Source organism: Solea senegalensis, linkage group LG9, assembly GCF_019176455.1.
Source record: "Solea senegalensis isolate Sse05_10M linkage group LG9, IFAPA_SoseM_1, whole genome shotgun sequence".
NCBI classification, from domain to species: Eukaryota; Metazoa; Chordata; class Actinopteri; order Pleuronectiformes; family Soleidae; genus Solea; species Solea senegalensis.
Window position 1 is genome coordinate 19,977,759 of NC_058029.1, and position 24,833 is coordinate 20,002,591.

Genomic DNA, 24,833 nt, shown 5'->3' on the forward strand with positions numbered 1-24,833 from the left:
ATATTTAAAAAATAAATTATAGATAAGAGTTGAATGTACTTTTTTTCAAGGTTCTAAATTTTGGGCAAAGTGTTATGAGTTTATGTACATGTTCAAGTTGTCAACAACAATATAATATTAATATTAATATAACATTTCGGCCCCTAGCATTCATGCTCAGGCCCTAATTATTCCTTCAAAAACAATAAAACAGAATACTGTGAATCTGAGCGTTTTTTTATTTAAACCTGGATAACCCCGCTGGGCGGAACGACAGTGCAACATAACACCGCCTATTTCGAATACACCATACAGCAAATCATGCGCTCCTCATGCGCCTCTCTCACTGCAGCTAGCTGGTAGCATCTGCTAGCTGCTGCTAATTTGCGAGCGACGACATGGAAAGTAGTGAAGGGTGAGTGATGCGTGCTGGTAAACGAAACTTCAGTGGTCTGGTTTGTCTTTGAGAGAAACTCAAGACCATTACCTGAGTTTGTTTTCCCCCCAGATTCCTGCATCACTTTGTCAGTGGTTTAGACATTATACATGCTAATGCTAGGCTAACATGCCAGCACGCTCTCAACAAATACAAACCTCAGTTTATTTGTTTTTGATACCATATTTTCTCCAAATTTGTATTATTTCACTGTTACAATGTGGTGTGTTAAGTATAATATTTCCCCCGAAACATTATATGGTATCTAAACAAGATTTTGGTGCCAAACTTGTCCTTTGTTTTGGTAGGTAGCAATGTATTTTCCAGAATATTCATCACCGTTTTACTGGACGTTTTTAGACTAGATAATGGCAATGCATTTAATAGTTTCAGGACATTGCATGATTTAGTCTGTTGTTAGTTGCTCAGGTTTGTTGTCCACATTTCGCAGCCCTGTGACCTGGTGCAGGTTTTCATCTTGCAGCCCAGCTTCATCTCCACACACATACGTTTATATTGATGCTGTAAATGCTGTGATCCAGTGCCTCATCATCTACAGAGGCTCATATGTGTATGTAATCACACAATGTTGGTGTTTCCAATTGACATGTGAATGTTGGAGATCTGTGGAGATGAAGTATGTGTCTCTCTGGGTTTTGCAGACATGAATCCCAGCAGCCCAGAAACAGGGAAATAAAACCGTTCTTCAATTATTCCTGCTGTCATAATGAATGTTCTAATTTTTAGTTTTTGTTAACATTGTTTAATAGATGTGTCAGAGCAGTTGCACACTTGTTTGAGTGTGATGATTGTGATTTAAGGTTCTTATGAATTGTATTGCATTATAGTAAATGGGTGTTTTTATTATGTAACCTACTGTCACTGTTAAAAAGGCTGTACGGTTGACAATTTATATACAATAAGCTAACCACAAACCCTGCAATTTCATTGTTTTGTGTTCTGCACCAGTAATAAAATGTAATACAAACATGTTGGAAACAGTTTTCATCTTTTCATTAGACTATAGACTTAATATTGATGTCTTGTGTTATTGCAACATCTGAAATGAAAAATCTCAAATTTAGATATTTGAGATTTGAGATGTGATAGCTCTCAAAATTCTTCTGTCCTATGTTGACCTTCATAAAGATTGATTTAAGTGCAGCTCTATTGTACTGGACTACTTTTGTTTGAGGCAGAGTGTCAGTTAGATGAACAAGCCTGTTTGACATTTGCCCTAAATATCCAAGAAATCAATGCAACATGTATTCACACAAATGGTTGTTGCTGTATACTTAAAAGATTGCTTTCTTGCAATACATTTTTGATTCTGTGTAGTATTAACCCTTTTAGCACCATAATAATAGATATATTTATGCTTTTTTGTTTTTTTTTGTACAACAATTGTGTCAAAAAATGCCCTTTGAAATACACATGCGCTGCGGTGTCACCGATGATCCCCGTGGTAGTAAAAGGGTTAATCGACTTGATCTCATTCAGAATTTATTTGGTACCACATATATTGGTAAATATCAGATGTGAAAAGCAATTTTTAAGATATTTTACCAGGTTTTAATGATGAATTAACAGCTATAATTATTAGTACATACATTTTCTTGCAATATTACAAAAGTACATATGAGAACATAATCATACATGTCTACATAATAGTGCGTTGTACAAACACATGTGATCGGTCTATTGAACTAAAGTGCTAATGTTAACATTTGTTCAACACACAGAACAATCCAGTCTCCAACACTTTAAAAGCTGCAACTCAGACAGAAACAGAGACAAATAGGTTTTACATAGACATGCTTTGGCAAAGGGAAAGGAAACACACATTGCAAATATCTACCAAAGAAAATTAAACCACTGAAGTTTCATTAAACGATGTCATACAGGAACAGTGTAGATTTCACTATGTGTTTTACATTTTGCTTGTGTTCCATATTGAAGTCAAGGAACTAGCATTTAAAAAGTATATGGTCGAGCTGTGAGATTGCACAAGGTTTCAAGAATTTCACAGTTTTCACATTCACTTTTAAAGAAAATTGATTGTGTTTCAGTGTTGTGCAGCCAGTCAGAATAAAATCATGGAATGTGCATAAAAAACCCAGATCTTGTTGGTTTTGTCATGATCATTACATTTTCAAGGCTATATATGAGACAAAATGTGTGTGTAAATGTATAAATGATGTGTACATATCTTCTGTCCATTTCGCCTCAGGATGGAGGTGGAGGACTGGGACTCCAGTCTGGAGGAAGAGTTGGGTGTTTCTTTGGAGGAGCTGAAGAAGTGGATTGAGGAGACCGTGGAGAAGAGTGAGATCGTACAGAACAAAAAGGCTCAACTTACAGAGCTGAAGGAATTGGTGGAGCAGAAAGAGAAGGAGGAGGCTATGGCAGATACACTGCTCAAGGATGCTAATCAGTGAGTTGGAATCAACCTGATTGTTTTTCATTTACTAAATGGTAGGGATGCACGATATTATCGTCATGATATTTGTATTGGCCAATATTGGTTTTAATAAATACCGGCAAACATACCAAGATCCTACGATATATCTAATGACTAAGACTGTAGGCTGGGTAGGCTGCTACCTCCTTGACTTCTATTCTGGTGCCCTTTCCAACTATTATTATTTATGTTTAGTTATTTATTTATATCTTCATCCGCTGTGACATGAGTGTGCAAAATATGATAATAATTATTTCACAACAGAAGATACCAAATGATCCCTGGAAAAACGTCTAGATATCCATATCGGTAATCGACCCAAGCACTCCTGATATTTTGGTCCAATATCATGCGTTCCTACTAAGTGGATTATATTTTCAGCCTTAAGATCTTATAGGTCTATAACTAATATTTGGTCCTTTTATTTTCTTTTTGTTATGGTTGTATGCACTATTGACAGCGTGTCCTGAAATTAGGATAATTTAAAATAAACTAGTGCTGTACCCGTATCTGTTTGACAGATATTCAATTAACTTCCCTTGTGTTTCTTATCCAAACACCTTGCCTTTTCGTTTACTTATATTTTATCGACAAAATTATCAGTGTTAGAATTTTAGTTAGTTAGTTGTATTTGGTTGAAAGTTATACTGAAGTTCGTACAAAATGATTATTTGATAATGAAACAACTTGAATTCACTGTGTCATTGTTTTAATCTTGCATAATTACATTTACGTTTATTTATTTGGCTGATGCTTTTATCCTAAACGACTAATAAGTGCCATATGATTATTTCTGTTGTAGTGTATGTATGACAGGAGTTTGCATATGGGTCATATGGTTAAAAAGTGTTATTGTCTGATGTTTTTTCTCGTTGCTCTTCCACAGGTCTTTATTGGAATGTGAGATGCTGGTGAAGGCAACCTACTATAGGAACGGCCTTGTTTACCGGGAGAGCAGCTCAGAGGATGAGGGGGGCGGAGGAGGGGTGTTGTCCTCCGAGGTCATAGAAATAGATGATGATGACGATGACGATGTCATTGCTGTTGGCTGTTGTAAGTTGTGCAGTTTCCCTAAGAACAGCCGTTCTCATTCTCTGTTACTTGATATTCATTTCTCTTTGTTTCTTTGCAATGTTTTAGTGGTTCCTCCAAAGAAGCCTTTGACTCCTGTGAAAGATTCAATGGTGAGAATGAGAGAAAACTATGATATGGATCTTTACGCCCACTACATTTCTATGTATATGTTCACATGTTTACCTCAATAGCTCTGCTCTGGACTTAATATTTTGACAGTTTAAAATCTTTTTAATACTAAATTACAAGTAACAGCGGCTCTGGCCAGGAACAACGCTATTTACCAATGGTTGAATGAACTGATTGGAGCAATTACAATAAAATCAACAAGCTTTATTCAGTGTTTATTGTTCAAGTACTAACCATATATATTATGGCTTTGACATCATAAATGCCACTTATGCTGATGATGTTTGTTTATTCTTACAGTTAAAAGAAACGTCTGCAGCTTTGCAGAAAACCACTCAGCAGGTGCAGAAGTTGGTTCAAATAGTTACCAAGCCAACACTGGGGACCTCTTTGCTCCGATCCCCCGGACAGCCTCTGTCTCAGACAGGTCAGCACACACAAACCCATCACATACACTAGCCTTTTATGGAAGCATTTTATATTTAATAGTAAAAGTGTGTGGCTTGTCCTCCCCACAGGTGTTCAGGGTTCAGTGCCTGCAGTGTTCGTATCACAGGTTGCTTCTCAATCCATGAGCCAACCCAAGCCAAATGTAGCGGAGGGTGAGCTTCGCATTGGGATGAGCATTCTGGGAAAGAAACGCACCAAGACGTGGCACAGAGGCACCCTTGTAGCTATTAACCCCATCGGTGTGTAACTAGAACATCAACCTTTAAAATGATGTTAGGCATTTCATATATTTCATTTTTATTAGCTGAACATAGTTAAAATGTCTCTGTTCTGTCACTGAAACTGCTCTTTGTCTGTCCTTATTCAGGAAATGGTTTATTCAAATATAAAGTGAAGTTTGACAAAGGAAAGAGTCTGCTGTCTGGAAATCATGTGGCTTTTGACTATAATCCCACACTGGAGAGTTTGTATGTTGGAGCACGTGTAGTCGCCAAGTACAAGGATGGCAGTCTGGTGTGGCTCTATGCTGGAATAGTAGCAGAGATGCCCAACAATAAGAACCGTATGAGGTAGGTGGACATTATCAAGCTGTCATTTACATTTATAAACCTGGCAAAACAAAAACAATTGTGTTCACACCAAAGAATACGCCTGTCATTACTCACAAACTGATTTTGCAAATTACAAGCAAATTGATCTGACCTACATGATATCGTTTTACTTGTGTTTTAGGTTTATGATATTCTTTGATGATGGCTATGCTTCATATGTGACATTACCTGAGCTCTACCCTGTCTGCCGACCATGTGAGTGCTCATTTCTCTACTCCAACCTTCTCATAATACTTGAAGCACAATATAAAGTACAGTGCTAACGTGCTGTATTAATGCTACATGTTGTCATAATTATTTAACAAGAAAGTGTCTGTTTCTGGTAAGTAAAGGATGAGGTCATTCTTGCTTTTGCAGTAAAGCGTACTTGGGAAGACATAGAGGATGCATCGTGTCGAGATTTCATCGACGAGTACATCACCGACTATCCCAGCAGGCCGATGGTGCTCCTAAAGGTCAACCAGATAATCAAGACAGAGTGGGAGGGAACGTGGTGGAAGAGTAAAGTGGAGGACGTTGATGGCAGCTTGGTCAAGATCCTCTTCCTGGTATGTCTGCGTCAGAATTAGTTTTTTAAAAATGCATTGGCAACACTGACATTTGGCAAGAATGTGTCAATCACCAGCATCTACATGAATTTTTAAATGAAAGTACTGGTTAATAGTTGACTAGAAAATGTAAGTGAACCCTTTTGAATTTCTGCATGAATTAAAATAAAACGTGATCCGTTGTTCAGACAAAGACACAGTCACCCACACTATTCAAAGCCCCCGTGTTTTTATTAAATTCACACAGTGGTGGTGGACAAAGCTAAGTGAGCCACTAGACTAAATACTTCATCAACTAATTTAACTGGCTAACACCTGTGTTCATGCATCCACTATATGCAAAATCTGGAACGAGCAAGGTGTCGTCATGGACACCACAGAGGAACCTGCTGTTCTTAAAAAAATGATTGATGCTCACCAGACATTTGCCAGAGAGTGTCTTGACACTATGCAATGTGCAACATTAGACAGCTTATCATCAGCGAGGGATAAAGGAAGTGCAACAAGCAATCTTACAAGAAAATCTCAGGGTGTTTGTTCCCCTGCTGAAGCTCCATAGATACAAAAAGACAATGGCCCAAACCACTGTAAATCCACATCAGAATGCTTCAACAAAATAAATATGCCTTTTTGAGTGAGGCTGCAAATAACAATTATTTTCTCAATAAATACTTGTTTAGTCTATAAAATGTCAGAAAATGTTGAAAAATGTTTCCCAAACCTTGACATGATGATGTTCTCGACATCTTGTTTTGTCCACAAACCAACATTATTGAGTTTTAATGATTTCTTTGTGGAGCAAAGAAACCAGAAAATATTCACTTTTAAGAAAGCTTGTTTTAATTATTAAAAAAAACCCACTCAAACCGATTAATTGATTTTTGAAATAGAGAATTCAATTAGTAATCGATTCATAATTAATTGTTGCAGCCCTATTGACGGACCCAGTCAGACCTTAACCTGATATTGATGCTGTGGAATTACTTCAAAGGAGCTGTTCACATCAGACAACTAGACATCATGGGAGACCTGAAGTAGTTCTCTAAGGAAGAATCTTTGAAAATTCCTCCTGAACAGTACAGTACAGATCTATTAGACTGCTACCAGAAGCACTTGATTGAGGTTATTGTTGTCAATGTAAGTTCAATCAGCTGCTAAGTCCAGGGGCTCATTTACTTTTTTCACTACCACTGAAAATGTTTCATGCATGTTTGATGAAACATAAAAGCTTCCATTTTGTGTTTAATTCATTTAAGCACGTTGTGCTTGTTAAAGGAATACTTCACCAGTTTGTATTTAGCTTTGTATTACTAGAATAGGGGTAGTATTTTTGAAAAATTGTTCTTCCAAACCACAGTTTCCCCTGAGTTGAGAAATATCTTCATTCTTCTCTTTGTTACATGCCTATCAGTGACACTTGGTCCTGTTAGCGTAACTGTTAGCAAAGATGGTGGACACTGTTTATATTCTGGGAATGAGGTCCCTTCCCCCTACGAGTAAAAAGTGGGGAATTACCGTTGCAGTTTCAAGGCTCGGACCAAGTGTCACTGGTGGGCGCATAGCAAAAAAGAATGAAGATATTTCTAAACTCATGGGAAACTGAGGTTGGGAAGCACATCATTGTGCACTATCTTTACATTGAATGTCTGTGTTTTATTTTGCCACCAGATGACTAGCGGGACAGGAAGTCAGACACAGTTTCGTTAAAAGTGTTATTTTCAGAATAAAAGCCCCCTTTTTGTAATAATTGTTTTTGTTTTGATTATTTTGTTTTTGTAATGGTTTGGGGCCAGAATCGTAATTGAAACACAAGTTCTAATTCATGCACAGCCCTAGGTTCACATACTTTTCCTTGTGACTCGATGATGACTCCATGTAACATTTGTTGTTTGATTAGGATGATAAGAGGAGTGAGTGGATCTATAGAGGGTCCACCAGGTTAGAGCCAATGTTCAACCTGAAGATGACTACAGCCAACACTCACGAAAAGAAGCTGGCTGGCCAGCAGAGAACACGTCCTAATATGGGTAACACACAGAATTTGCATGGTTAATTTGTTTTTAAGTTGCTATAGTCACTAAGTGACCGGATTTTAGTCACTAAGTTTGGTTTTGGACATTTCAAAAATGCATCTATCCAAGAGGCCTGCTGTTCATACAATGTCAACGTAATTTAATTTTGCATCCTTTCTTTATATTAATTTCCAGGAGCATTGAGGAGTAAAGGGCCAGTGGTTCAGTACACCAGTGATGGACTCATTGGAGCCTCTCCTGTCAAATCACCGCCGGCTACACTGAGTCCAACCTTACAAATACCCCAACAACAACAACAGCAGCAGCAGCAGCTACAGCAGCTGCAGCGTCCACAAGCCCAGCAAATCCAGCAAACCCTGCAAATCCAGCGAAATCCAACAAACCCAACAAACCCAGCAAATCCAACAAACCCAGCAAACCCTGCAAATCCAACAAACCCTTCAAACACTTCAAACCCTTCAAACCCAGCAAACCCAGCAAATCCAGCAAACCCCTCTGCCGCTACGTGTTGAGTGAGTGATGCTATGCTTGCCACTTTATTTAAAGGTTTTAAATGCTCTCTTTAAGTAACATTTTCTCTTGGCCAAGATAAAGCCTTATCCTCATTTTTAAAAAATATCAAAACTGACCCTTCCTAAATAAATCCCTTAACAATGATCCCCCTTGCAAGACTGGAGAGAATGTTGCTATGATTATTTTTTTTACTGACACAAATGCTACCATTTTAAATTGATGTCAATATTATCAGATATTGAAGATATTTACTTTTTTTGCATCTTACATTTTTAAAAGAATATATACAGTCATCTTAATGGCTTATCAAGTGACAACCATTCACACCTACATTAACTGATGCTTTTGCCTGCGTGCTAACTAACAATGATGTATACAGTTGTGACCATATGAAGTTTGAAAAAACTTTAAACTATGTCAGCTTTCATTTAGACTAAATGTATTGTTAATTTATCTTAAATTCTGCTAATTTTCATCAAATCCCATTTTAAATTGCAAAGCAGTTAAACATCAGAAATGAGGGAAAACCTTGGTGATGTTATGAGACTCTGTGGGCTTTGATGACAACTTTCCTACTGCACAACAAGCCTTTAACATGTGGAAATAGTGTATATTGATATGTGCACCTTTAAACCTTGGTGATTTTATCGGACATAAGTGGAGACATCGGCTATTAAATGTGTTTCTCTTCTTGTTGTCTTCAAGCAATAAACATCAGATGGCGAAGAAGAGTACTTCTCCATTTGTCCCTGGGGTGGGAGGCACACATGCCTCCAAAGTACTGCAGTCTCTTTCGTCCAGTCCTACTAGCCTGCCTGGGTGAGTACACCTTATTGTATGAGATAATAAACCTACAGCTTATGACACAAGTGTTCTCTTCTTAGACAAGATGTTTGTAAATGAAACTGGTCTGTCTCTCTTTGTCTTGTGTTCATATATTCATAGTGGAAGAACGATGAATCCCCCAAATACTTTCACACAATCGTATCAGAGACCACAGCCAACACTGGCCCCTGCACCTCCTCCTTTGACCCAAGTGATGGCCTCCATCCCACAACAGCCCTCATATCGGGCCCCGACAGATCGCATCTTCTACATGGCCCACACGTGTCAGCCTGCCTGTCTGAAACGTATCCGGCCTGCAAAATCAGACATGCACAGTGGAAAGAACCCACTCCTCATGCCTTTACTGTATGACTTCAGACGAATGATAGGACGACGCAAAGTAAACCGCAAGGTACACATGAACACCAAGATGAAATATATGCCGGGAATCTGGCTTTTCTTGTAGTTAACTCTGAAAGCCAAATTGCACAACTTGTCTTTTACATGTCCACATTTCAGATGTTCTTCCACGTGATTTACAAGGCTCCGTGTGGGCTTTGTCTGCGTAACATGGCAGAGATCCAAACCTACCTCTTCCAGACACTCTGTGACTTTATATTCTTAGAGATGTTCTGTCTGGATCCCTACGTACTCGTGGATCGTCCCTTCCAGCCACAGAGGCCATTTTATTACATTCCAGACATCACTGGTGGAAAAGAAGACATTTCTCTTTCCTGCGTCAATGAAATTGATTCCACTCCACCTCCTAAAGTAGCCTACAGTAAGATGAACACTGAAATGATGATAAAGAAGCAATTCATTGCAATTCTATTATAGATTTGTTGTCTTTCCAGTTTTACAGTTACAATAAATGCTGCTCTCCTCTAGGTAAAGAACGTATCCCTGAAGATGGAGTGTACATCAACACCGGTGCAGACTTCCTGGTTGGGTGTGATTGCACCGATGGTTGTCAAGACAAGTCAGTGAATTGTCACTCCTCATCATTTTTCAGATTTCCTCCTGTATTCTGAAGTCTTGCCTTTGTCTCTTCACAGGTCCAAATGTTCCTGCCACCAGCTGACCCTTCAGGCTACAGCTTGTACACCCGGGGCACAGGTCAACGTGAATGCTGGATATTCATACAAACGATTGGAGGAATGCCTGCCTACAGGGTCAGACATTTAAACACACATAACCTTTTACAACCCAGTATAAACGTAAATTGCAAATTTTGATCCCTTGTATCTCTTCTCTTTCAGCATTTACGAGTGTAATAAGCGGTGCAAATGTTGTGCTGAGATGTGCACTAATCGGCTTGTTCAGCACGGCCTGCAGGTGCGTCTCCAGCTCTTTAAGACCCAAAACAAAGGCTGGGGCATCCGATGTCTGGATGATGTGGCCAAGGGCTCTTTTGTCTGCATCTATGCTGGTGAGGAAAGCAATTGTTTTGGTGACGGGTGACAGTAAATTACTTTATTTAAAGGAGACATCAGTCAGTCATCATCTACCACTTTATCCTCCACTGGAGGGTCGCGGGGGGTGCTGTGCCAATCTCAGCTACATCGGGCGATAGGCAGGGTACACCCTGGACAGTTCGCCAGTCCATCGCAGGGCCACACACAACTAGAGACAAACAACCATTCACTCTCACACTCACTCCTATGGTCAATTTAGAGTGTCCAATTTACCTAATCCCCACATTGCATGTTTTTGGACTGTGGGAGGAAGCCGGAGTACCCGGAGAGAACCCACGCACACACGGGGAGAACATGCAAACTCCATGCAGAAAGGCCCTTGTTCCAACCGGGGCTCAAACCCGGGTCTTCTCGCTGCCATGTGAGAGTGCTAACCACTACACCACCGTGTGGCCCTAAAGGAGACATATTATACCCTAATTCTCCAAGTTAAAATAGTTCCCTGGTGTCCTAATGAACATGTCTGTGACATGCTTTGGTCAAAATACCATAAGGATGAAGCATCATAGCAGTTCAATAACCCTGCCAAAACCGCCCCTTTTGGAACGCCCGGTTTTGTGCCTGGTCCCTTTATATGCAAATGAGACACAGGCAAACACACACCCACTTCTTCCAGGGGGTTTCTGATTTGTCCTTTTTACTGCACTCACTCAGCTCATGTTCCCTCCGCTCCATTCCTCTCCCCCTCCCTCCACTAGTTCTCTGACAATATCAACATGGCAGCGTGCGCGGAAAACAGCAAAAGTGCCATTACAGGAAGAGACGTCCGACACAAGGATCAAGCCGAACAGTGCCGAACTGTAAATCAGTTAAAAAGACTTAGGGACAGGACCGCTGATCGCCACTGTATGTGACTGTATCAGACTGAGTCTGTGCTCGGGAGATCTCCGACACAAGGATCAAGCTGAACACAGCCGAACTGTAAAGGACTGAGTATTCTTTTTCCACACTTTGGCGACTGGTAGTGCCTCCAGAGTCCCAAATATAAGTATTAAAATGATTAAAACGTTGAATTTACATAATATGTCCCCTTTAATGACTTAGTTTACATGCTGGGCCTAAAAACACTTGAAAAACATCTGGAAGTAGCCAGAAATGTTTGTAACCAAGGTGCTTGGATGGGCTTCTGTTGCAGCCATTGTTATTAAGCAAACAAAACCTGGGAGTATCAAATATGAAGTTGCTGTGAATTCATAAATGAAAAAAAAAGGCAATATTTTACCAGTGCCTCACCACAGCATGGCTGTTTGATTTGTGTGTGGACAAAAGAAGAAAAAATGTGTGTCTGCGTAAATCCTTTCCTATACCAACTGATTCAGATGTTCAAAGCTTATCCTATTGTGAACAACGTCCAATTATGACCTTCGCCTTTGGCCTGAGTATCTAAAGATTTATTGAAACCTCTTACCTGATGTGTGTCTCCCTTGAAAATGTATTTTAAAAAGCAAAAGACGCTGCTTGTGGACGGACCCTAATTCCTTCTCTTTTTTCTCACGTACCAGGTAAAATCCTGACAGATGACTTTGCAGACAGAGAGGGACTTGAAATGGGTGACGAATATTTTGCCAATCTGGATCATATTGAGAGTGTGGAAAACTTCAAGGAGGGCTATGAGAGCGAGGCTCACTGTTCGGACAGTGAGGGAAGCGGTGTGGACATGTCCAGGATGAAGGTCAAACCATCTGCTTTAGCATCAACTAATCCTGCAGCGCGACAGCCCACAAAGGGTGAGTCCAAATCCACAAGTTCTGTTGTGGACCCAGGCAGATTCTCAAAGTCTTTATTGCTGTTGTTGTTTTTTGGACCACGGCAGTTATCTTCCCTCTGCACATGATAATTCATACGTATTTGATTTTTTTTTTGTCACAGCCCAAAGCTCAAGTTCATCAGAAAACAGCAACGACGGGGATGACAAAGACTCCAAGAGCGAAGATGACAGTGACAGTTCAGATGACACGTTTGTTAAGGACAACTACTTCAACCCCAGCTCTGTGTGGAGGAGTTACACAACGCGTGGTCAGGTCAAGAGCAATAAGGAAGGTGAGCCGGGGTAATCTCTGGGAGATTTTATTCAAAGCAGTACAAGACAATCTGTATTCACTATATAAGATTTTATGTGGTCAAAAGTGTGTTTGATAAACGTAAATGGTGATAAACTCCATCACTGCTGGATGAAAGACTTTTCTTTTACTGGAGTACATCCTAGTAGAACAGAAACTGACTGTACTGCTGGGTTATTCATTTTCATTTAGTAAAACAAAACCATCACCTATTTATGTATCCAGGAGCTCCTGTGTTTATCATATATTTATCGGTAATGTTGGACAACTAAAGCTGTAGTTTGTAACCTTTAATTACAAACCAATATCTATTACATTTAAACCACTGCCGATTTAGTTCACACAATGCTGACTGACACTATCAGCTCTACATGACTCTGTGTTTCTTAAGATAGTTGTTTTTTTTGGTTTTGTGGTGACATTTTCATGCTGCACTTAAACATAGTGGCACATTTTAACATCACAACTGAGCTGGTGAGGCAGAAGAAGCACATAGTGCGAGTGAAGTGAGACAGCTTCAAACAGCAGCACAGTGATTGAAAACACCTTAAAGCCTGCATGGAATGTCTCACAAGTGGATTCTACTGCTAAAAATAAACCTGGACTTTTTATCACGATCCCTATTTCAGCTTCTCACAAATGTGATCATCCGATATTGAAGATGTGCGACTATGTGTCTGCATCTGCCTGTCTCTCTCTCTCTCTCTCTCTCTCCCTCTCTCCCTCACTCTCTCACTGTGTGTCTGTCTGCTCCTTTATGTGTGACTGAGGAGGGGCGAGGGAGCAAAACTAGGTCAACTCAGGACTGCAGTGTTTTGGTAATTACTCAGAGGTCCACAGGGGGTGATAGATGTTCTGCACTGGAGCTTTCACTATTAATACAAAAAGATTATTAATTTATTTTGGGATTATTTTTGTTTAGGTTACATTTGCTTTTTTGTAACGTAGAATAGTATTTTAAGTGCACTCTTTTTGAGGACTTTTTTGGTTTGCTTTTGGAGTCTTTCTCTGACATACCTATCCAATTACAAGCAAAATGATTAAGATTTTCTCCTTTCCGAGCCTTTTAAAAAGCTGTATTTTTCTCTTCTGCATTCATTATCTATGTCCAAAGATGGATTTGTTTTTAACAATATTCATTCACCTAAATCTTTCTGCCATAGGGAGTCAAGACAGTAAAGATGGATTGAGTGCATCAGTCAAGGGAACCAATGAACAGAAGCCACCGTCCATGCCAGAGGAGACAGGGAAAAGCAAAGTAGCTTCCTGGTTAACGAGCCAGGGGCTGAAGAAGGTTTGTGAAGATAACATAAAGGGAGACTTTCATGTAACAGAGCTCTGTGTTCACAGCCTTGTTAGGATAATTTGCAGTGTCTCACCTTAAAGTATCATCTTAAACCTCTCCAGGACTCTAATCATAAATATCCGTGGTTTGATGTTTTATTTTTAGCAGATTTTATTGTGTGATAGTCTTGATTAATGATCCATAATTTTTCCCATTCTGTTTTCCATCACAGGAATCTGGAGACCACAAAGGGTGTGTTGTATTTGGGTTTGGAAATAAAAAAAATTATTTTAATATACAATATTTCTTGTTTTGTGATGAATAATATAAGCTTTTTGTTCAAAGATTTTTTCATGTTTCTTCCAGTCAAGTGAAGCCAGAAACAGGGAAGAAGCAGGATGTGATGACTCTGTCTGACAGTGACGATGTTCAGACCATCAGCTCTGGATCTGATGACAACAAAGAGAAAGAAAAAGTCACCCCAGGTAAATAGTTGAATTTATGTTGGAATCACACCACCACAATAATGCATTTCCCAAATTGAATTATTTAATTATTTCCCTTTTTGCTCAGGTGTTACTAAGAAGCAGGTAGCGGTTAAATCTACTCGCGGCATCGCTCTGAAGACCAGCCATAGTATGATGGTAAAGACAGGTGCACCTGGAGGTGGAGGAGGTCCGGGGCGTCAGGGAGGAAAATCAGGGCAGCAGGGACACACCGGAGGAGGCGGAGACAACACTCCCAAAAACACGCGACAATTCTTTGATGGCGAAGAGTCTTGCTACATCATTGATGCCAAGTTGGAAGGAAACCTAGGACGGTACCTCAATGTAAGGATTACTTGCAATATGAGCCCATTGAATAGAGTGCCTCATGTATTGATGTGTAACTTGGAAATCTCTGCTCTCCGTGTTACAGCACAGCTGTAGTCCAAACCTTTTTGTCCAGAATGTGTTTGTGGACACTCATGATTTGCGATTCCCCTGGGTGGCATTCTTTGCCAGCAAGTGAGTTTTTAATGCTAATTTGTCATCACTGAAGCTTTAAATTTAAATGAGCCTCCAAAGTGTTGCTAGTGCTCTGAGTCTGTGTCTCAAGTGACAGTTGATATAGTTGGGTAATTAAAAGTGGGTTTTTAAAACTGGACATTTTTAAGAGAGCAATTTCACTCCATTCACAAATTGGTGAAGGAAAGGAACACCAGAAATGCCACACAAAAAAGATAATTTTTTCCCCCCAACTGACTGAGTTGTTCTTTAAGTATCTTTTGGGTAGTTGGACTTTTATTAAATAAAATATATCATGGTGTCCTAAAATGATTGTAAGGAATGTAATGAAGGTTCCCCATTACAATTTTGGTTTCTACAAGCACACATATATTTATTTGATTTGATTTAATGCTGTTGTGTCCTCAGGGTGGCATTGCTTAGATTGTGGTACGCAGGAAAGCATTGATACGAATATTAAATGTACTAGAGGTATAATCCAACCTGCCCAAACCATTAAATGAAAAGGGAGTAGGGGATTAAACCAATTGGTAAGTGATCAAGATGTCACTGTAAGAATCAGAAGTTTTTTTTGAAGCCTTCAGGAGCTCATTGTGTCGGTAGTTGAAGCTCTTGTCATTCCTGCTCTCACTTGCTTGTGTGTGTCCTTGTGTAGGCGGATCCGGGCCGGCACAGAACTGACATGGGATTACAACTATGAGGTGGGCAGTGTGGAGGGTAAAGTACTGCTCTGCTGCTGTGGATCCACTGAGTGCAGAGGCAGACTGCTGTGATCTGGACTACACTCCTCCTCATCCTGCATTTGAGTGTAACTTTGTGTTTTTTTTAAGTTTAATTATGGATTTTATTACAGCTGTGTTTTTTTCTTTTCTTTTTTTTATCAACAGGCATTCAGATTTATCTTATCCTTGTCATATTTACCCCTGAATAAAATTCAGTTTTCTTCAGCAAACCAAAGTGTCTGCTATTTTGTGTAGTAACACAGGCCATAAAAAGATAAATGAAATGATTTCAGTGTTAACTACTTGGATTATTGTAGGAACATAATTACAATATAATGAAAAATGAATATATGTATGTATGTATATATATAGTATATATATATATACATATATACTGTTTTTTCCTAGTGTTGATATCTATGTAATGTACAATTATGTTTCAGTTGTAAAACATTTGTTTTAATGTAATTTAAGTTTGAAGTTAACAAAAATGACTCAATTTTTATGTTAATGATGTATATATTTGTTGTCTAAGTGATATAACTTTATTTTCTAATCTCAAATGTAGCACTGCTGGGTAACTAGGGTAAAATTCAGAATCACTTATTTTTGTGGTGACGTCACTGTGGCACTGACCAATCTGCGGGTCCAGAGTAACATCAATCAAACCCTGGATCAAATTTTCTCGGCTGGAGAATTATTCGATCATCGATCATTTAAAAGTCTTTGGTATCGATTTTCTCCCGCATTTAGTGAAAATGTTTTACTACCCCGCAGTTTTAAACCGTCATTCTGGATGTTTCTCCACAATCTGGTGAGTAGATATTTAATGTGATCTTTTTAAAGTCGTTTAGTTTTTAGCCTTCAGGTTAGGACGCTGGGATGCTAACTATATTTCTTCATTTATTTTTCTGTAAAAAAATATCTTCACCTATCATGTGAATGATTCTAACCTCTTAAATTCCGGGGCAACTTTAAAATAGTTAAATAACTTTAGAATAATTGGCTAATACCATTGTAATAAATACAAATGCTAACATAAGCTGTAATGTGTTCATTACATTTGCTTTATTTAGAGTGGGGTTTTTTTTCGTTTAAAAAAAAAAGATTTTTAATGATATTGCTCCACATTTAAACCATAGCCTGCAAATGAAGACTCTGCTTTTCCACCTTTTAACAGAAACTTTAGCTTCACACAGTAATAAAAAAAGTGTCATAAAACAGCGACATTAGCTTATTCTTTCACCAAAAACGTTATAATAAGATTTGCTGCTTTTCCAGCCAGGTCATTTTAAAAACACAACTGCAATGTCTGCCAATGATGTGACGAGTGGCATTATAAATGAACACATTCTTCAACAGAAAATCACTGAGGGAAAGAAGATTTATTTTTTCGATGTTTTTTCTCATAACTTTTGTAATGAGAACGTTTTCCCTGACGATGACAATGAAGTGATCTTTATTGATAGTGTATCTTTAATGTGTTGGATTGCCCTTTTTCTATGCATTTTAGAAACAGCTCAGTGTTTCTTTCGTGGCCTAATGCATCTCTAAAGATTGTGTCTCCAAAACAACTTACAGACAGATTCAGTATAAATTGTAGGTACAATCCCTCCAAGGTAACAGACAGCTGATAGCAGTAACAGTAGCAGGAATGTCTCATACATTTTATCCCCCTGTAGCTTTTGTAGGCTGATTAATAAAATATGATATAAACCGCTGTTCCTTTTTCAGGCTGGTTGCTACAAAAGGTATCCGAGTTCCCCGCAGGGATTTCTTAAAAGTGAATGTCCAAAACACATGGTAAGTTCTTTTTTGTTGTTGTTTTCCGGGTTTATAACTGGGTGATTCATATGTAATCCAGTTACAACTAACAAATGTCCTGTCCAGTGAGGATCTTATGCAGTACGTGCTGGAGCGGGTTCCACCACCTCGACCTGGTCTGCCACAGCCTCGCTTCTCACTCTACCTGTCCTCACAACTCCAGTATGGTGTCATCATGGTTTTCCACCGCCAGTGTGCTATTCTCCTGGGTAAGAACTAATCACTACACTGCTGGAAAAACATGCCAAGTGTGCTCGTTCTTGACCCTGGTTTTGTTTTTCTTTTAGAGGAGATTCATACCATTGTGGGGCAGCTGTTGAAACGGATGGCATCACAGAATATTGACCTGGATGATCCCACCAGGTGAGATCAAGTGTTTAACATTTTATTTTGCCTTTTGAAAACACAAACTAACTGTGATTTTTCTTGCTGTCTATCAGACAAGCTCTGATGCTCCCAGATGCTCTGTCTCTACTGGAGGAGACAGAAGGCGCTCAGGACCCTTTATTTGGCGTGATGAGCATGCAGGATATTATGCCGAGTCCCACTACACTGATGCAGGTGTCAAATGCTAAAATAATGACAGAAAACTAAAACGTTGCAGAAATATATAAGTGGAGATAAAGCTGTAAACAGTCTAAATAATTGTACTGTCGTAGAATAGATGACTTTCCTGCACTGTGTCTCTCAGATGGATGATACGTATGCAGGGGCAGCCTTTCCTGAACATCTTGGAATAACCAGCCCAAGTGATTCTGTGGCGGTAGAAAAAGGTAGGATGACATGATTTGCTCTAATGACATGATAATACTGATCTCTTTAGGGCACTGCTTATTGCAGCAGTCAACAAAAAGAAATGTGTGGAAGCAAAAATAACTCCTATAGCTACTTACTGTAAATGATAAATGATAAAAGTTATTAAGTTTTACAAATAAGCTAAATTACGAAATAGCTGAATTTGTTCCATTGTTGCTGACTTTCTCCTTATGTTTATTTAAACCATATAAACTCAGTCGTATGTAACGCATAATTGTTGTCATTCAAAGTTAATGTAAAGCTGTTAGGACCACAAAATAGTGCCAGTGTTGTTCTTTTGCTATTATCAAGTTCTTGGTAATATTCACTTACAATATTTGAAATAGGTCAATGAGATATTGTTTCATTATTCACACACACATACACACACAATTACAGCAGTAATATGTCAAAATAAAACTAATACAGACCATTTGCTATCTTAAGTTGAGCCTTTTTTTTTAGATACAACCTTTTTCAATGTGTTACTTTGTCTACATTAAAAACTTAGTTCATGAAACATCTGCACCTTTTGTCCTAAGGGGTTTGAAATAACAAGCAGTGATTTGTTGTTCAGATGTGCAGGATAATAGTCTACTATGATGATACTACAGATGTCTACAGTCTTCTGTATCAGTATTATTTTATTATTTAATAAAATAATGACAAGTTATAGCTGCAGTGCGTAACTTTTTTTGTTGACAATGATATTACTCTGCCTCAGTTTGGTCTTTGTAACAATGTAACATTCTTTGTATGCTGTGTCCTTCACCTGAAAACAAGCTCTGTTGAGCAATAGAAGCAGAATCAGAATACTTTATTAATCCTGGAGCTACACAGTTGCCCCATGCCAGATTAAGGGATATACAGTTACAAGAAAGAAAGTACCAAATATTACAAAAAAATAGAAGTAATTATATAATAAATGAAAACTAAGTAAAATTAAATAAATCCCCCTTATGAAACGGCGCAAAATGTACCAGATAAAAACATTATGAAATACTAGGGGTTCAATTTACTTCATGATACTTTTACGTGAGCTTCTTTGTTTTATACTCCAACCTGTTTGCAAAATCTCCCTTTCCTAGCTTTCCTGTTTGACATAAAACAAATCACTTCCTGTGTGTAGCGTGGGAATGTATGGGAAAATCTAAATACCCCAATACTGAGAAACACAGGGTGTTTGAAGAGAGAGATCTGTGGAACTGATCAGCACTTAGAGAACTCATATCACAATGGTTTGAATGTAACGGACATTACATTATTTTTAAAAGTTATCCACAACAGCTTTAACAAAGGTGACTTTCTGTAGATATACAACTACAACACAAACTGAAGCATCTTCATTTATTAAAAGACAATATACAAGACCCTGTGTTCATTTTGTCATTATGGGAGACTTAATTAATTTATGAATTAATTTCCATAAAGGCACAGTGTGTCGGGCTGTGTGCAGTAATATACAGATACATACCAACAGGTCACAGATAGATACACAAATAGATGACATTCTGAGATTGTGTGCAAATCCTGACAGAAATACAGAGAAAGGAGAAGCCTTTGCAGGTCAGGGCAGAGCAGGCTTGCGTCAACAGCATCCTCCTAATTGGCCAAGGCTGATGCCTCCATGTCAGGATGTGTTGTGCTACTGCACTTCACTCAGCAGCAGAGAGCACTTTAATTGCAGCTTGATTAGCTGTATCCTCTCCTGCCAGCACCAACAGATTGTGCAGCGTGAAATCATTTAAAGTGTCTTTTTTTTATCAATGTGATCTATTATTTTTCTCAGGCATAACTGCATCACCAGACAGCATCACTCTCAGAGAGACGGAGCCTGTCACTATCCCCACTGCAGAGGTATACTTGTCAAAGAAGCACATGTGAAGACATGTACATTTTTATATCAAATATCGTACAGATCCACACTTGCATTCCTCTTTCTTTCATCTTGGTAGTTTGAGGGCGTGGAACTGGTGGATCAGCTTTCAGATGTGCTTGACCTGCTCATGGCTCAAACAGATCATTTTCCAGAAGGTGGGTTAAGAAAGAAGGAGATAATTTCTCCCAAGAGAAAAAAAGGGGTTTTGAAGCAAAAGGATAGATTATTATTTTTTTATTTGTTTAAACCTTTCTAACAGATGTCGACGTGGTGAGAAAAGTGGTGACACCAGGACAGCAAGAGAGGGAGATAGAAAGAGGTGTATATCGGGAGAGAGAGACAGCCAAGGAAATCACTGGATCCACAGCTGAGTAAATGAAACGGACACACCTGTAAACATGGAACGTGAACACACACACGTACGCACACAAATCCACTGACTGTGTCGGTCTACCTGTGCATTAGATTACAGCCCGACATACTCCCTAGTGAAGAAGCCATGCTGTTGCCTCAGGAAGTGCCTGGTGTGTCAGTTGAGAAGCCAGTGCCATTTCCAGACCAAGTCACCCCCGTCTCTCTGCCTGTCCTCCCCTCACCACCTCCTGCAGTGAGGCAACAGGAAACACGCCGCCTAGAGTTAGAGGTACATGCTTCTGTGGATGTTGTTCAAGAGACAGAATACTGACTTATGAAGACATAATAAATGTTTCATAAGCCAATAAAGAGTTAGTTCTTATGATTTGGTTTTGATACATTGTCAGCACAGACTTAGCCACGCACGCTGCCATCTCTGAGAACCAGCTTGGGACTCACTGAAAACATGTCTATTATTACATAAATGTTATTATGAGGGTACGCAAGGGTTATTGTGAGGGAAAGCAGAAGGGGGACCCCTGGGGGACCTCCGTACTTATTCTCATCGCTCTACTGACACAAAACAGATATTATTTCATGATTTTGAAATCCAAAGATCTAAAGCACAGTGTACATTGTGAAGTCACTACTGGACAGAAAAATTCACCCCTCACACTTCTCCCGTACCCAGGAAGTGTCCCCTCCAGAGGTGAGGAGGAGAAGGAAGAGGCAGCTGATCTTCTTTGACCCAGAGACACAGCTCCCTCAGGAGATGCTGCAGCAGCAGATTGACGACCCACTGACTGAGACGAGACCCGTGCATCTCATTCCACCTTCAGCGCAGAGAACTCACTCTCCTGCTGAACTGTTGAACAACCCATGCACCTGTCAGTAACACACGTGTGGAAAAGATGAAGTTGTTGATGTTTATTGGTGCTTTTCACTCTGACATTTTAAACTATTTGCAATTATAATCATACAATATATATACACACTATAGTAGATATCTATCTAGAGTTATAATGGACTACTACATTCTCTAATTCTGACCCATAATCAGTAAAACACAACCTAGTTGCACCAAATTTAAAATGTATTCTAAATATATTCTTCTCAGTCTTATTACTTTTTAATTAGTTTAAAGACAAACGGACAGGAAACAACAAAACTGATGAAATAAGTTAGACAATAAGTTAAACAATTGTACGGCATTTTAAATAACAATGGTAATGTGTCAATTTTGACTAAAGCACTTGACAAGTGCTGTAACCTTTTCAACAATGAACCATCAAGCAATTTCTTTCCTCTGCAGTCTTGCCTGAAGAGGTGCTGTCTCTATGGCAACGGGCAGCAACTGTCACATCTGTCGCTGACTCGGACCTGACGGTTGGGGAGCGAGGACCCGAGTCCACGGACTCTGAAAAGGAAAGAGAGCGCGAAATGGTCGAGGCGGCTGAAAAAGAAGAGGAGAGACGAGAACGCAGCCCCAGAGAGGTGTGAAAGAGTTTTGTTGAATTGTGTGCTGGTGGTGAGGATATCTGACACAACATTAAAAAACAACACTTATATTATGCCTGTGTGTGAATGCAGGTCCCGAGAGATTTGACAGATTCCGAGTTTTCAGGTAAATACAACCATAAGACTGTGCTAATATAATAACATTTCCCACTGAGGGCAGCCTGTTTGTGTTTAAATGAAGGGGTGAAATAGTTGTCCTCACTGTGTTTGTACTGCAGTTGCATTTAGCACAAGCAAAAGTGGATGGGGCGTTCACAGGGGTCAGGTTGGAGGTTGGAGGTTGGGGTTTGGCATGTGTCGCTTGTAGTTGAAGGTTGTAGCAAGACTCCAGGGAATGAATATATGCCATTGCAATGTACTCAAGTGTGTTCGTGTGTGTGTGTGTGTGTGTGTGTAGGCCTGATGCTGGATGGCTCTGACCAAAAGGAGTTATCTCGAGAAATCTCGCCAGTGTTTACTTCAGACAGAGAAGGGTAAGCAACAAAGACATGTATGAAGTCAAGTGTATGAGGGCAGTCATGTTTGTGCTTGCGCGTGTGTGTGTGAGTGTGTGCATGCGTGTGTGTGTCGGGGTGGGAAACGCATACTAAACCAACAGAGATCCAATCTTCATCGAGCAAAAAAAGAGCTGTTCATAAGAACAATTCCTCATCCAACAAACTCTTCATCAAATTAAAATCACTAAAGTTCAAGGATTCAATTCAGAGTTAGAAACCAAGAGTTCATGATATAGTTAAAAACTAAGTTGAAAACCTCCACAAAGTTCCATGTCGTAGGCCTATCTCCAAACTTTTGAGTGATGAGCAGACAAGTGCTGCCCACTGCTCCTGCACCCAGCTATTTTGTTAGTATATACTGTATACATGTATATGTATATGTATATATATATATATATTTATTTTTTTATTTAATTTTATTTTTAATTAAGTATTTTATTATTAATAACAATATTAATAATAACAATAGTAATTGTGTGTGTGTGTTGGCAGGCCCATTGTATCCAAGTCTTTGTCCGTGATGCAGGACATCCCAGAAGTGGAGGATGAGTTTCCTATGTAACTACAAAGAAAGCATCATTATTATTAACCAGTGGAAAATGTGCTTGTTGACAGTTTTTCCAGATAAGAACACAACTGTGAGCTTGTGTGTTGTTGCGTGTGTCCAGGTTGTTTCCGTCGGACAGTGAATCGGCACCTGTGCTTTTTCACTCTCTCCTGCCGCCGGATGTTGACCGCAAAACTGTCAGCACTGCTTTTCAGGGGCTGCTGGGTAAAGTATCAGTTTCAGCTCACATTGAATCGTCTCATCACTCATGTTGTAGCTGTGTTACTGTTGCAGCGTCAGAACCTGGGGACACTTTTAAATCAGTGTGTTTTCAGTGACGAAACAGACCTGAATTGCAATTTAAACATAATCAGATACACTTTTCCAGCACAATGTGGTTAATGTGTGGGTCTGATATTTTTACATACGGCAGGTGGACGTAAATGTCCTTAGTTTCATCTATGCGGTCACAAGATACATCTGAGAAGTAAGATGATTAATTAGGAGAAACCGTAGGAACAAGAAGTTGCCTCAGTTGCTAGTTTCAGGTCTTCTTCAGTAGAATATGATAACAATTTTAAAAATTATGTTTCTATTTAGAAGAAAATAGATGATTCAGTACGGCACATATGAGAGGACCAGTGTGATTGACAGCTGGATTGTCCAATAGGAGCCGGGTTGCAGGTGATCCGGTTGCAAAATGTCAAATTGCAAATGTTGAGGTTTCAAAATGGACGAAAGCTTTTTGTACTTTACAAGGTTGTTATAAAGAAAAGCAACTAAAGTGAATGGATGAATGACTTTTTTATTCAGATAAATTAAAAGAAAAAGCTTTAGAAAAGGTGTAAGTAAAGGGCAAGAATAATATAAAGGCATATTGAACCTTTGAAACATCACAAAAATAACAGAACTAAACTAAAACAGAAGAAAATAACAACATTATGGTTCTGTGTGAGAAAGTAGCCTTCTTTACCTTATGTCCTTAAATCAAAATATTAAACAATACATTTGAAGCTTTTCGCTTCAGTAATTATATTAATATAAACTATTCAAACAAATGAGAAAATCCCTCTGAAGTATACAGTAATACAAATAATGGAAATGTAAATATTTTCCTTTTATTTTAATTAAAGTCCAGTCCTGATTAAAAGCACACGTGTAACACATGAAGAAATAGTTTTATTTAGCTTTTTCTTTCACGTATGCAGATTTTTCTATTTTCTTTTATCATCACGTCGGTTATTTATAAGATATTGATCATACGAATGTTGGTGTCTTATGTGCAGAAAATGTGTCGGCCAGGACGCTTCGTGTGAAGCAGGACGAGCCTTATGGCGACATATTGATTTTACCTGGACTCTGATGATGAAGACGTGCAAGTGATTTTGTGACGAGCACACGTTCCCCACATTCCCACTTCAATGGTCTTCTGCATCTTGTTAACATGTTTGACATTGAACACTGTTGTATACAACTGTTTTTATAAAAGTTGGCATGAATTTACATCACTGTACCTGTTGCAAATTTGACTAATAATCTGCATATGAATGTTTCAACTGTTTTTTATTGTTGTATTGTTTTTATACTCTTATTAATGTACTCATGTTGTTCAGGTAACTGTGTTCCTCTGAACATGTATGGAAAAATAAAAGTTTTATAAGAGTTCTTTCTCTCTTCAGTGCTCTTCTGTGTTTGTTGAAAGGCATGTGCAGCACACAGAGCAGGGCAGGTGTGGCAAAACATGTTGCAGGGGTTAAGGAGGCGCAAGAGGGAGAGCAAGTAAGTGGAGTGAAACTGGATCCTCCTTCTTT

General features: G+C 39.0%; 2 protein-coding genes across 2 annotated transcripts; both read left to right on the forward strand.

The window, feature by feature from the left end:
• Positions 1 to 290: 290 nt before the first annotated feature.
• Positions 291 to 15,838, forward strand: LOC122774888 (histone-lysine N-methyltransferase SETDB1-B-like). The gene is given in 26 exon segments (XM_044034480.1): positions 291 to 394; positions 2,646 to 2,849; positions 3,763 to 3,929; positions 4,017 to 4,060; positions 4,380 to 4,506; positions 4,598 to 4,768; positions 4,897 to 5,098; positions 5,262 to 5,335; positions 5,498 to 5,688; positions 7,586 to 7,715; positions 7,896 to 8,094; positions 8,096 to 8,233; positions 8,940 to 9,053; positions 9,180 to 9,471; positions 9,579 to 9,840; positions 9,948 to 10,038; positions 10,115 to 10,231; positions 10,319 to 10,488; positions 12,037 to 12,261; positions 12,404 to 12,574; positions 13,758 to 13,888; positions 14,112 to 14,131; positions 14,246 to 14,364; positions 14,453 to 14,709; positions 14,798 to 14,886; positions 15,542 to 15,838. Coding segments are annotated over 26 exon segments (3,840 nt in total). The 5' UTR covers positions 291 to 377; the 3' UTR covers positions 15,660 to 15,838.
• A 345-nt stretch (positions 15,839 to 16,183) lies between these two features.
• On the forward strand, positions 16,184 to 24,687 carry LOC122774353 (meiotic recombination protein REC8 homolog). The gene is made up of 17 exons (XM_044033510.1): positions 16,184 to 16,422; positions 17,343 to 17,411; positions 17,499 to 17,641; positions 17,720 to 17,795; positions 17,873 to 17,993; positions 18,097 to 18,205; positions 20,017 to 20,084; positions 20,183 to 20,261; positions 20,366 to 20,477; positions 20,572 to 20,749; positions 21,152 to 21,347; positions 21,773 to 21,954; positions 22,051 to 22,084; positions 22,376 to 22,451; positions 22,968 to 23,033; positions 23,144 to 23,247; positions 24,309 to 24,687. The coding sequence occupies exons 1-17, from the start codon at positions 16,367 to 16,369 to the stop codon at positions 24,383 to 24,385; spliced, it is 1,746 nt and encodes a 581-aa protein (XP_043889445.1). The 5' UTR covers positions 16,184 to 16,366; the 3' UTR covers positions 24,386 to 24,687.
• Positions 24,688 to 24,833: the final 146 nt, after the last annotated feature.